This window comes from Sceloporus occidentalis, unplaced genomic scaffold, assembly GCF_023333645.1.
Source record: "Sceloporus occidentalis isolate IW3139 unplaced genomic scaffold, rSceOcc1.0.p SCAF_28, whole genome shotgun sequence".
Lineage (NCBI taxonomy): Eukaryota > Metazoa > Chordata > Lepidosauria > Squamata > Phrynosomatidae > Sceloporus > Sceloporus occidentalis.
In genome coordinates this window covers 2,650,137-2,664,580 of record NW_028317008.1, presented here as the reverse complement: position 1 = coordinate 2,664,580, position 14,444 = coordinate 2,650,137, and the positions used below count along the sequence as shown (strand labels likewise).

Genomic DNA, 14,444 nt, shown 5'->3' with positions numbered 1-14,444 from the left:
ACACTGCTGTGGATGCTAATGAGGGAATAGTCCCCTTGTATGGGAATGTAAATGAAATCCATGGAACCCTAGCTTGAAAGACACCTGGCATCAGAACACACAGGGTATCCTATTAAATTCATAGACTGGTCACAATAAAAATCAAATTCTACGTGAATACAAAATTATTTCATTTACAATTCATCTGTTTGCTATAACTCTAAAATATAAATAGATCTGGAGGAAATTTGTAAGCCGTGGTCCTTAAGAGATTGAAAAATGGTAGCTTTTCCACAGGTTTCGGGATCACAGGATTCTTTTTTTGCGCGTTCGTTGATCTTTCTTGTTTAATTCATAAAGTATCACCGTCGTCTTCGTCTACCTTTTTGTCTGGGGTCTTTATTGCGTGGCTGACGGCTAAACTGCTTCTTAAAGTCTATGAGGCAATCAGTGGCTTCTGATATGGACACAAATGCCCGGATAGGGGAATCACTTAAGCCTAAATGCTCTGCATTAAGACTTCCACTCTGCTCCTCTCTGGGTGGGGTATTCCTATGTACAAAAAAACCCCCCAAAAAACAGGAAACAGACATACAAAAAATTATTACTATTAATTATAATTATAACTTTACATTGCAAATTAATAATCAGGTGGGGGTGAGAAGCCTCGGGTGCTGGGGAGGAAGGTGGCTGGGAAGAAAAAACACTGGTGCATCTGCACTAATGATCAGGTTAACATAAGCAATGTGTGTGTGAATTATAAGGCATGGACCTGGAACAGCAGTCTCTGCTGTATAAAAATAAATACTCGCAATGTTTTTAATCTTTCACATTTGGTGATATCAAGTTAAGCATTTCCTATAGGACAATGAAATCTATTTTCTAACTTGCAAGACAATGCAATTCTGCATCTCGCTACTGTTTAGAGCTATATCCCTGGGAAGCGATCGGCATGCAGGTTGGCACGTCTGTTTTAGGAGTCACACCTTAACTGTGTGGGCTGTGGGGTTTTTGACGGCACAGAAGGTAAGTCTCCTTTCATACTGCGTGTATCTTCTAGAGGAAACTAAGCAGGAGACATACTCAAAATACTCACCTCTTATAATCAGGCTCTTGAGCACTACAGTGAGCTTCTGCAAAGCAAGGAAAGGAGATGAAGAATTTTTGTGATTAAAGAGTTTTTGTAACAAATGATGTAACAAAATAATAATGCAATTACTATCATAAACAGGAAAGGAAAACAACAAGAGTTATACATTGAGCACTAAGCCAAAATGTCTCTCAAATCCTTAATGAACATGCTAATAAAACACAGCATTATACCACAATGTATTGTGTTCGGGGCCGAGTCTGGAGCTCAATGGGCCCTAACTAAGGATTATTACTCTTATTTCACCACCCCCCCCAAAAAAATACTAAGTCTAAAAATCTGTATGCTCCTGGCAAACAATGTTAAACCAGTAGTTTTTGTTAGACAGAAAGATCCTGAAACATTTAGCCTCAGAAACGTCTCATTCTCCCAATTCACCTGCATGGCCAAGATCTTTAACCTGTTTCGCTAGACGGCTTCTGGCTATTTCTCATTGTCACGGCTAGTGGCTGAGCATCTGGACAGCCGACGAATGCTAGATCATGCAACATGTGCAGCATAAAGAGTGGAACCGCATTTCAGGTCATTTAAATCTAAAGTGTGTGTATGCATAATAATGTCTTGGAATTGCTAACACTGTTGGCTTAAAGGGAAACCACAAATAAAATGACATTCATTTATTTTATTCGTGGAAAGTGCACAGTGCAGTGTTTCTAACATTTAAAGCACATGATCGTGACTATAATAAAAACCTACTAATAGGTAATGGCTGGCCCTCGGTGTTAACCCACAAGAAGATAAATGAATTGCAAAAGAATGGACTGGAGCAGTCTCCCGTACTTTCCTTTCTAGTTAGTTGATTTTGAAAATATTGCCTCTCTTTCATTTACTTTTGTTAATTAAAAAAAAAACTGATTCCAGTGTGATCTCTTAGAATAAAAAAAACCCACATTTCCCATTTTAGAAGGATGGTCATCTACATAGAATTAACTTTATTATACATCTATTAAAAATGGAAAAACGTCCACAGCTTGCACTTTTTGTTTTTCTGCTTGTATACTTTTTATGGAGATATGTGGTTTAATGGACTGTTTTACCTCAGAGACAGATGGTACCAATCTTTACCGACTTCTCTTTACCATAACCTTATCTAACAGGGAGGACTAACTGTACAAATATTTGATGAGTTAAAGATCACCGTTCTACACACATGATGGGCTTCTGTCTACTAGCGTATCCACATCATTATGCATAGAATTGTCAAATGTACACTATGTTTACTAATTAATGGGTCTGTAAGACTTTAAGTAATACAAGCAACTCTATGTAGTACTTCCTACCTTCTGATGTTGATTCAGACTGCTGTAGCATATTCAGGAGTCGTCCACCGCGTCCTGTAGATTCCTGACAATACAGTAAGAGTACAGCAGTCAAGCGTAAGCCATCCATTACATGTTCTAAATTATTGTGTGTGTGTGCAGGATCCAGCTTGGTTATTTGAACAGCAACTCCCGGAAACCCTTTCCTTTATGCTCTCAATTTTACATTTATTTTAGGTGCAGAACATGAGCGAGAAGACACTGTCTCTGCAGCTTTAAAGAGAATACCGGTAATTATGCAAAAACATCTGCGGGAATTTGCAGAACAACAGGTCAGCTACTTCAAACACAGATTGCTTTACATTAACAAACAGTAAGGTGCCTCTAAACACCAGATGATATCTCACAGCAGAACATGGGTTTCATCCACCTATGAAGCCCCAGTCACCTCACGGTCACGAGATGTTTATTCTAGAGAAAAGATTTAGATCATCCTTCTCATCTAGCGGTTTTTAATTACTCAAACCTCAACCTGCTTCAGAACATAGAATTAAACTGCAAAACCACCAGATGCGAAGGATGGCTTTGAGATTCCCAATTATGGTCCAAATTAAATAGACAAACAGGAACTCCCAATATCCCCAAGGTGACCTGAGTTTTGCTGAAACCAATGGCAAAACTATGAACAGCCTGGATTCAATGTCTAATAAGAGTTTCCATTAATGTCATTTTCAAAAGTAAGCCTCCCTTTTTGAAATCAACATTTAGAGTCTCCAGAGCTTCCCAATGTCTTGTTGGAAACCACAGACAGAGGAGCAGTGAAGCCCTTGCGCGCGAGATGGCAGTGAGGCCAAGTGGTCTAAAGTGCCGGATTAAGCCTCCAGTCTCTTTAGAGGCATGTGTTTGAATGTCACTCCTGTCAGTGTAATTGTTTTGCAGCATTTGTTTCTAAAATGAACTTGTGTTATTTTGGTGAACAATTTGTAAAAGCCTGCATCGCCAATTTTTTTTACTGTATCGAATTACCCCCGCCATTTGTCGACAGCTGTCAGGACATTTGCAGCAAACATGGAAAAATTGTTTAATGAGAAGGTAACGGTGGAATCTTGTGTATTATAAATTAATAATCTCTATTCCCAGTGGTACACGCATTGTTTATTTTAATCCATAAACACTGTTAAATTGTCTGATTTAATATGTAGAATCTGATGCAGGAGTTTTCGTTGTAAATCTTGTTGCCAACTGAAAATATTTAAAATACTGTGAAAGGTTCTTTTTAGTGATTTATTAGGATGGTACAGAAGTAGAATTTTCTTTTTACAAGACTCCAAATTTGATGGATAAAAAAATATATCATCTTACACTCAGGGTAAGTATCAAACAATGGTGGCCGTTGAGAGCTTTTCACATGAGCCAGACACAACAACGGTATTATTTTGACCATGTTATGTTTGATGTATATGGCGAAGAGAATAAGCCATGGGGCACATTGACAGATTTGTAGAAAAGCAAAGTAATATGAAAAAAAGGGCACACAGATTTTTTGTTAAATACATATTGTATTACAATTCATGACTAGATATTATATTCCCATTTTTGATCAATTCATATCAACTGCTGGCTGATCTACACCGATTGATGGCCTTTTTCAGATCTCTTTATCAAACAGCCACCATTATTTTATGTATGTGTAACTCTTTTTTTCTTTCTTTCCGGCGTGAGGTACAACAATACAAAAGCAACACTGTGTGAGGGACTAGAAAACCACATAAATCTAAATTGGTCATGTTTTCATAATCTTCTGCAAATGATCTGCTGAAAAGTCAAATCTTTTCTGCTTTAATAAGATTTCTCAGAGGGTCTTTTCTATCATTTTGTATCCTATGTTTTCACATCAAGTATTACACAAATATGATACAATCATTGTGAGGATGAAAGACAAAAGCTTACATTATTGCTCCTCACCCTTCTTCTGCCCTCTGACTCTTTTACATTTTCTAAGCAGCTGTCCACATGGGTCTCATATTCTCTCAGGGGCACCAGAGTTTTGCACACGTAGCACTTCTCATCCCTGTTGGCATGCAGCAGATAGATATTGGGTGGGGTGGACACTAGTGGAGAAGTCAACATCATGTACTAATACAGTCTAGGATTCAGTCTAGATCTACATTATGATGCAATACTGCACTAATCCAATAATACATTGTAATTGATGAAATTTACAAGTATTTTCATTTTAAATGTTAAATGCCCTTCAGGTTCTTTATCCCACAACAGAAAATCTTAAAAGCCCATCTATTCTTTCGTCACATCTCTAAAGAGGTGACTTTATTAAAATGACACCACCTACCAGACCCTACAAAATGCTTCTGTCTTGATGATCGATAGTAGAGGCTTGTCTTATGCCAGACAGAAGGCAGGAGCCACCAATGAGTCTGGTATTCTGCTTAGTTAGGAAGCACAAAGGTACATAAAACAACAAAACAGCTCTATACCGGAAGAGAGTGAAGAAATAAAAAGTTCCAGCCTTGTAGTCTCTCTACTTAACTATGCAGCAACAGTGTGATTGATGCTGAAAATTGAAGTGAAAATATTGTATTATGCGTTCTTGTCAGTGCTGTTGACCTAAAAATAGAATGCACCCACATAAGTCTTTTCTTCTGAAAAAGTGAACATGCCTGCTTTTACATCATTAATGAAATGTAATCAGATAATAAAATATGGCATTGAGGCAAGAGTTTAGCTTTTGTGGTTTGATATGATATGAGGGAAATTAGTCTAATAAGAAAAAAAAAACTAAAAAAAAAAATAAAAAATAAATCGCAATAGATGATAGGCTCCATTAACTGGCCTTCACTAAGCTATTGAAACTTTTCAGGTATCAGACCTTCACAGTGCCATATGTACCCGATAAGCATCCATTCAAAAGGATGCGCTCTGCGATTCAGGCTAATAGCTAGCTGCATATGATGATATACTTTTTAACTGTAGAAAATATCAGAATTGTTGTTTTACCAGTTCTTTCTTTTATTTCAGAGAACATATGCTAGCATTATTTGCTTACCCTGTTTAATGTCACCCAGTTAAGATAGGTGTTTAACAGCACAAAATGAGTTTTTCCCCAGAATACTATAAACATGCAAATTATCCCTACTTGCTACACAGTAGGATAATAATAACGAAAACAGCTGAGATACATTTTTTATACAAGTAAATATTGCAAGTAACACACAGAAGTATTCTTAAAATTCTTATATTCTTAGGTTCCCAGTAGGCCCAAGGTTTGGAAATGTAAGGTAATCAAAGTATAAGAATCTTAGCATGTATTAAATTATTATTATTTTTTTTAAATCACACACCCAAACCCTTCATGTAGCGGTATTATTTGTAGTTGCTCACATCCCTCCTCCCTGTGCGGTACTGTGTTGAGATATGATATACGTTAAAATAGATGGAGTAAACATTGAATATTCAGCATACCTACTTACTTGCCAGTGTCTGGAGCTGGAAGCAAATCACCTGGACTAACCAGGCTCTTCTTTGCCGATTTCTGCCTGCTACTTCTCAAGACTAAAAATAAACATTAATTATGAGGTGTCTACCTCAAAGCAAGAACGAAGAACTAAAATATCAGGACATTCCAAAGTATACTAACCAGTAGTTTCCAGCCTCTCGGTTTTAATGGAGCCATCGCAGTATGCAGCATGCATCTCAATCTTCAATGGAGGAAACTGCTGGCCACACAGAGGACATTCCACATCAAGGGAAATTGCAGTTTGTTCTGGCAGAGGCACAACGGATACACCAGGCTAAAACACATTAAAAAATAAGCATATAAAGAGATCTGAAGTCTCAGCAATGCCAACAGAAGCCTTTTCATCAGAAGGGCATCCACATAGTAGTTACTTTCACATATTAGTGAGGCTAGAAGGATGATCATAATTAATAATCACTGTGACGGAAACACCGTCAGAAGCTTCCCCTTAAGCCCAGGACAGGAATCCAGCATATGAGGGGTTAAACAAATACAGCCCTTTGCATTTTACCCCAAGCACCAGGCAGAACTAGTGTTGAGGTAAAAAAAGGGACTGAGTTTTATTTAAAACACACAGATTTATATACACACGCACAGTAACCTTGATAAGAGCACGATCCCATAGCAAATAATGCCCTGCCCGGACAGCCTGGTGCCATAGTCTGCCCACCATAGCCAGCAATACCCACGCAACACAAAGTCGCTGATTTTGGGGGTGTTTCCGGGGGGAGCGGCAGCAATACAGGGGTACAGATGGTTAGCTCATGTAGCGCCCTGATCTGAGGGTGGATCTCCAAGCGACAGCAACGGAAAGTTAACCCAGGCGCAGTCTGAAATGATAAGGGAAAACCAGGGTTCCCTCTCCAAAACCACCCCAACCTGCGCCCCATCGGGAGTTGAAACCAAAAGGGCGATTGGATAGGGCAGCAGGCAGCCATAGCGACAGGGGTCAGGGGGTATTCCTGTACGGCAACCGCCATGCTGTTCAGGAGCTAGGACCTGACCAGGCGAACGAGCAGGAAGAACGGGGAAATGGAGCAAGGAAACAACAAGGAGTGTATAACATAATATCATGCTCTTATCTTGATAAATGTACTTCCAAACCCTATAAATGTATAAAATAATAAAGGAAACCACAATGAAATTGTCTTTGCAGCCCTATATCCGTGAAAATAACTAATTTATTGAATCGGTTTTTATCTTCACTGTACAGCTTGATGTCCAGGTTTTTAAGCATACTAAGAATTACTGAAGTCTACAATGACATCAGAGGGATTTAATGAAAGACTTGCTGTTAGCCCACAAGAATGTTTATTAAAAGACACTGCCACATATTTGTCGCTTACTTAGCTCTACCTGCAATGGCTGAAGTTCTCGTTTCCACTGTACTTACAGCGGACTGATGCTTCAGTGTGTGAGTAAGCACGAGGAAATGTACACATCCAGCAGCAGTAACCTCCAAAGCCCAAATTCATTTATAAAATAAAAAAAAACCCTAAACATTCTCTTTTGCAGTGATTTCACTCTGTCACATATCTTGTAAAGCAGTCGGCTTTAGATGTGCAGCTAATATCTATTTTGGTGGCATTAATTTCCCTGCTACGGATGTCACAAAGGCCTATCATTAAATGTCTGTTTCTGACTAACATTTTCATGAAGTGCCACAAAACGGCATCTCTACAATCTTCTGAAAGATCGCCTGTCAACATTTTGAGTTGTCAGCGAGCAGTGCTATAAGCACGAGTCTCAGATCTTTCATTAACCTATGACATTCTCTTGTCACACAGACTTTAATACATTAGATTTCATGCTATTCTAATAAAATGCCCTCTTTTGTAAATAAACCCGAACTCAAAATCCTTTTCAGCATTGACGGATCCCTACTTTATTCTCCCTTTGATTAAAGCTGATGTTATTTTCCCAGTTCCTACGTTTTACAGTTCTATAAACAAAACAAAACATATTTATGGTGTTTTTGCAGTAAAATAAGCAGTGTGTATGAAAAACCCGCATTATGGCAATATCAACGGAAAGGTAACAGCTTCCTGTTTTCGGAATCTGGATAAACGCTCCTTCCCTAATTCCCGCCGTTTTATTGAGTGGTTCAGTGTGCCTTTGTAGGGGGCGAGTGAGGAGAATTGCAGCCTTCACGAGGTGAAAGCTCAAACTAAATGTCTCTGAAGTATTCATACAAACTGACACGCTCTCCCACAATGTCCGTTTGGGTTAGCAGCACCCGTGTCATTTTTTTTTTTCAAAAGGCAACATCCTATGAGTGCCTGCTTTTGTGTCACATGATAGTTAAGTGTTTTAATTTGGAATATAGAAAAAACTTCATTTATGGTGTCTCTAATGCCAAAATTCAGCAGAGATGGTGGAACGGCACCTGTAATACTCGTGTATCTTAAATTGGATGCATGCTAATGAATCCATTAGTGTTTAAAAATGTACAATACTGTAGTGTAGGGTGCTAGGGAAACGTGTACACATTTGTAGTCTTTTGGACTACAAGACATGAAAGCCTTGTATTACTGCAGTACCGTACAGACAGCTTTCCAGACATATAATCTGCACACCGTATAGCTGTGGTATTCAGAATGTCACAACATATTCCATTGTTTTGGTCCGTAATCATTACAATTCCAAGCAACGCAGAACTATGGAGTATATTATTTAATCCAGTGCTGAAGTATAGACAGACCAACCAAGCGTGAACTTCATAATTCAACATAAAACTATGGAACGTATTCATTTATGGAGACAATTGAAAGTGAACTCGCAGAAGAGTTGCAATTTCAACTCACTAACCTAATCATGTATTATGAAGGGGAAACTGACCAAATCCCCCTGCAAAAACAGCTGCGTAAGCCCCTGCATGGTGCGTAGTTTAGTTAGTAAGATGACTAAAGGCAGTAGCGTACCAAGCGGGGGGCAGGGGGGGGCGGTCCGCCCCGGGTGCCACTTGTCAGGGGGTGCCACGGGCTAGGGTGACCACATGTCCCGGATCCCCGGCAGCCTCGTCACTTTTTTTTTTTTTTTTTACACGGAGGAGAGAGAGGGGCGCCTAGCAACCGCTCTGCGCCCCTCAGTCTCCTTCACGAGGCCTCTAACTCTGTCGCAGTGCGGGCAAGTCATGCTGAGCGCCGAAGTAGTTGGGAGGGAGGTAGATAGTGGGGAGGGAGGTAGATAGTGGGGAGGGAGGTAGATAGTGGGGAGGTAGATAGTGGGGAGGGAGGTAGATAGTGGGGAGGGAGGTAGATAGTGGGGAGGGAGGGAGGGGGGAGGTAGATAGTGGGGAGGGAGGGGGGTAGATTGTGGGGAGGGAGGGAGGGAGGGGAGATAGTGATGAGGGGTATAATATCCCTTTTAATGCTTAGGTATCTAATTAGCATGTTGTCTGGTGCGTGGCAAGTTTCCAGACACAATAACGTGTTATGAAATAACTGTGCCAATAAGGGCGCTAAACCCAAGATAAGGAGCGCAAATATTTACGCTGTGGGGGGAACAAAAAAAAAAGCTTTAGAGAGTAGTACTAAGCCTTGGATATCAAGTGCTAACACCTAGACTTAGCCAAGGCTTAGTACTAGGCTCCGAACATGTATATAGTGAGGAGGGAGGGAGGGAGGGAGGGAGGGAGGGGGCTATATAGTGAGGAGGGGTGTAGAAAGGGGGAAAGGTAGATAGTGAGAATGAGGGAGAGAATGAATGAATGTGTGGCTGAATTGTCTGAATGAGGGAGATAATGAGGTGGTGAGAATGCATTAATGAATGTGTAAATTTGTGTGAATGAGAGAGAATAAATGATTGTGTGAATTAATTATGTGAATGAAAGTGTGAATTAGTGAGTGACTGTTAAAGTGTTTGTGTGTATGATAGATGTAAAATTGATTTGTGGAAAGGCAAAGATGGCACAAGTAGGATGTTTGAGCCTTGGGGACCAAGATGACACAGGCAGGGTGTTTATGGGACAAAGATGGCACAGGCCAGGCTGTTTGGGGACGAAGTTGACTCATGCTGGGCTGTTTGGGGACAAAGATGGTAAATCCTATGTGTGTAATCTGGGTGCTGGTCAGGTTCTATGTGGGCAGTGTGGACGCCAGAGCTGGCTTTGCGTTGTGCAACCTGTGATCTATGCCTGTAGTTTTATCTCTTGCTATGTTTCCATACATTATTATTGTATACCTGCAAATACGGGATTTGTATGTCTGATTCTATGCCTCCAGTGCTGAGTTCACATGTGAACAATAATAACAACAAAATATATATATATATATATATATATATATATATGTATATATATCATTGCTAACAGCAATCACACTCCTATCATGCCAAGTCAGCTAGTACATGCTGGAATCTGGGTATGCCTGGGCATGATAGGAGTATGATTGCTGTTAACAATCATATATATATATATATATATATTTATGGTGGGGGTTTCGGACAGGTAAATGATGGATTTTCATCCCTAAACCAGACAATGAAGTGGTAGGCCTACACCACATCAATGTTTGGGTTAGTATATAGTGATAGGAGTTATGCTGCACTATTATCAGTGTCTGGCTCAATGTATAGTGATAGGGATTACGCTGTACCACCGTCAATGTCTGCCTCAGTATATAGTGTTAGGTGTTATGCTGTACCCCGTCAATGTCAGCCTCAGTATATAGTGATAGGTGTTATGCTGTAGCCCCATCAATGTCTGCCTCAGTATATAGTGATAGGTGTAATGCTGTACTACCATCAATGTCTGTCTCAGTATATAGTGGTAGGTGTTATGCTGTACCACCGTCAATGTCTGCCTCAGTATACAATGATAACAGTAATGCCGTACCACCTTCAATGTCTGCGCCAGTATATAACCATAGAAGCTATGCAGTTTTAAAGTGTTGGGGGGTGCCACATACAGGATCTGCCCCAGGTGCCAAATACTCTAGGTATGCCCCTGACTAAAGGTACCGCTGTACCTTAACAACATGCTATGCGGAGATAACTCGAGGGTGAAACTCATTAAGGCTGGCCTTTATAATGCTTTGAGAAACCGCAGTTGAAACAGCAACTTCGCTACAAACTCCAACCATAACAAATAAACACTAGTGGTTATTTAGTCAAGCTGAGGACTACAAAATCACGTAGGGCAGCATCAGATCAAACTGCTAGATGGACAACAGAGGCGCATTCAGTCAGACTACAGCGGTGTTTTTCATTACACACAGATTTTACTAATGGCCATGTCTACTAATAGGGTTGCCTTGCGAGGCACTGCAGCACCACTCCTAATACCTGGAGAACCTCTGCTTTCTATCCTAGTCAATCAATATCACAGCAGTCGCATAATAGCTATTTTGTTCAATTTCTTCTAAGCAGTATCTAACCTCAGATGATGAGTGAGCCCCTCCTATATTGTCATCCTCAATTTCAGGTTCCTCTTGGCCAACAGTTTCCATCTCAGGTACATTTAGATCCTCTGTCTCCTCCTCTGGTACCTCCAGGTCCATTACTTTCTCCTCCTCTGGTACCTCCAGGTCTACTACTTTCTCCTCATCTGGTACTTTGAGGCCCTCGTTCTCCATCTTCAATACCTGAAGGTCCATTTTCTCCACTTCAGGAACCTGTTCTTCTGCTGGACTAGGCTGAGTCTCTACAATATCAGTAAAGCAAGGCAATTACGCAAATCCATATGGTTTGGAAAATGGTGAACAAAGAAGACTGATACTTTCATATACAAACTAAATGTACAGCTATACAATGGAAAAAATCTAAGATAACCTTATGGAGCACCTATCAGTAGCATATCAGGAACAATGTGAACTTTTTAGACTTTGTATAACCATAGTACACCATTCATGTATCAAAGGACAATTGTGCATTAGTTTACAGTAAACTTACCAATTAGCGTGCATACCAGATTTGAGTGGGGATTGATCATACCAACCTTGTGTATTAAAAGAATATATGCACAATGCAGCTACTCTAAAATAAAACTTGAAAAATAAACTCTGGCATTTACTGCAAGCTCTCCTGGTAATACTTCATTTAAAAGCATTCTAAATTATAAGCTAATGTTACTAACATTATACTCCATTTGTGGAACTATTTCAAATGTCGTAAGCTACACATGTGGTAAGCTAAACAATCCAAATTCTCCAATAAGTGCTTACTGCACCTGGACAGACTGTGATCTCTTCTTCCTCTGGGACATCTCCATTATGCACAGCAGGGCTTTTTTCATTCTCCTCATCAGTTTGGGATGCATAGCTAAGGGAACATTAGGAAAGACATTACTATGGCAGCTCTACCCAACACCACACATTACTGTTGCATTACAGTAATCAAATGAAAATAAGTATTTCCGCATTAAAAGCTACTGTCAGTACATACACAAGAATATGTATGCATCGTTATAAACCAATATCATGGTTGCAACAATTAAAGTATATATTCAGTTCAATAAACTGCAGGTTTAGAGGGTTCCTCATACCAGTTAATAATAATCAACTGTTTAGAACCCTTTAGAACGCAAGCTCACTATTATATGTTTATAGCACGCTATAGTATGTAGTACAAGCATTATATGTGAAGAAGCCCGCTGAAGGAAACTAATGATATTATTTATCTCATCCTCTCTCCTCACAACCCCACTGCCATTAGGAACCATCTGTTCCCCCACCTCCAAGATTCACAGGACCTCTACAAACTATCCCCACCCAAGTACTCACTCACTTTCAAACTCACACGACCAGGGTCCACTTCCTCTTCTGTATTTCTTTTGTCTGCTCATGTTAGTTTTAGCATTATTGTTACAGTTGCATTCTCCCTATATGTTGCTATAAAAGCATTCCAAGTGTACGGTCATTCAGTCCCTAATTAATATTAATTAGTATCAATGTTAACAGCCCCGTCTATAGTCCTGAATAATATTTATTGGCATGGCAGAGCCACTTACTCTGTCTAACTAGATAATGTTTCAGGAAGATCTGGTATTATGTCAGGAATTGGTGGTTTTACTACCAAATAAGATTCCTTTCGATACTGTAACTGCTCATTTTTAAAGTAATGATCACACTAAGTGCTTTAAGCCCTTTGTGAACAAGCTAGATGTCTCCCTAGTGACAGGAATATTGCTTGGTGTTTAGGCATGTTTATGTAAATGAAATCTGCACCTGAAACATGAAAAATTAACACACTGCAATGAAGACGACGCTGCAAAGATGGAACGTGGCTGGTTGCCACGTGCTTGAAAGATGCGGCGTGGGAAAAAAGCAAAAGAGTTTTATAACAGGCAGACCTTTCCCAGAGACATATGTCAACAGACAAGCTGCTATTCAGCTCCTCCATACTTTATCAATGGAGGATGGCAAACATTGCTCACTAGAGTGCGGTTGGGAAAAAGAAGTTATGTTTAGTCTCACCTCTCGTTGACTGCATCTGTAGGATCTCCTACGCCTTCACCAGGCGTCCCCTCGGGAAATAGTGTCTAGAGGAAGAAAAACACAAAATAAGTATTGGATTATTAATAGCCAAAGTGCGCTCTCTAGACACATTAGAATGTGCTTCTTCACAAGTTACCCTTGGCTGTACATATTTTTAAGGGGAAGAATTCAATACATTTTATGTTGCTTTATACAGTGCTGTTTTTGCCCCCTTCCAGATTTTTTCTATTTTTACTTATTTGTCACATTTAAATGTTTCAGATGAATTCAACTAATTCTGTATAATAGTAGACAGACAAGGTGAGTAAACACAACATTCAGTTTCTACACGATCATTTTACTTATTGAAGATAAAGTGTTATAACCTATATCAACCACGTGAAAAAGTAATTGGCCTTTTGTAGTCTACTTCACTTTGCAAGACATGTTCTATTCGATTGATGTTTAAATTTAATCGGGCTGGCATTCATCATGCCTGGGTGTGTCTAGTGAAATTTAACCCAATTATAAATTAAATTTGGTTAATTGGTTAACTAAGGGGGCAATTACCGTATTTGCTCGATTATAAGACGACCCCCCAAAATCTGAATATTAACTTAGGAAAAAAAGAAAAAGCCTGAATATAAGACGACCCTAAAGGAAAAAAGTTTTACCAGTAAATGTTAATTCATGTAAACTATTTTTTTAAATAAAAGCTATGATTGAGAAAAATATTTTTTTTGTTTTTATTTCCTTGTATTTTCCAACCTGTCCCCCAGTTACGCACATCTGCCCCCAGGCTTGCCACACCAATATGGCACTGTGGCCCATGATATGCCTTTTAACCCTCTATATGCCACTGTGCCCCATGGTATGCCTTTTGACCCCCTATGTGCCACTCTGCCTCCAGAAATGCCTTATACCCCTATATCCCATTCTGGCATTTAGGGGGTTAAAATGCATATTATGGGGCAGAGTGGCATATAGGGAGGTATAAGGCATTCCAGGAGGCAGTGGCATTAAGGGAGTTAAAAGGCATTGTATAGAGCACTCTATAAGGCATTTCAGGAGGCAGAGTGCTCTATTAAATGCCCCCTTAACGCCACTCT

The 14,444-nt window shown here is 39.7% G+C and overlaps 1 protein-coding gene across 1 annotated transcript in view; it reads right to left on the bottom strand.

Moving 5' to 3' along the window:
- Positions 1-341: 341 nt before the first annotated feature.
- The window catches only part of LOC149299433 (BRCA1-A complex subunit RAP80-like), a 29,561-nt gene continuing 15,458 nt past the window's right edge, over positions 342-14,444 (bottom strand). The window contains exons 5-12 of the mRNA XM_089485995.1: positions 13,336-13,400; positions 12,090-12,181; positions 11,299-11,564; positions 6,044-6,197; positions 4,354-4,499; positions 2,410-2,473; positions 1,076-1,112; positions 342-531 (exon numbers count right to left, since the gene is read on the bottom strand). Of these exons, the coding sequence (XP_089342121.1) occupies positions 342-531; positions 1,076-1,112; positions 2,410-2,473; positions 4,354-4,499; positions 6,044-6,197; positions 11,299-11,564; positions 12,090-12,181; positions 13,336-13,400 (1,014 nt within the window). The remainder of the gene's footprint in view (positions 532-1,075; positions 1,113-2,409; positions 2,474-4,353; positions 4,500-6,043; positions 6,198-11,298; positions 11,565-12,089; positions 12,182-13,335; positions 13,401-14,444) is intronic.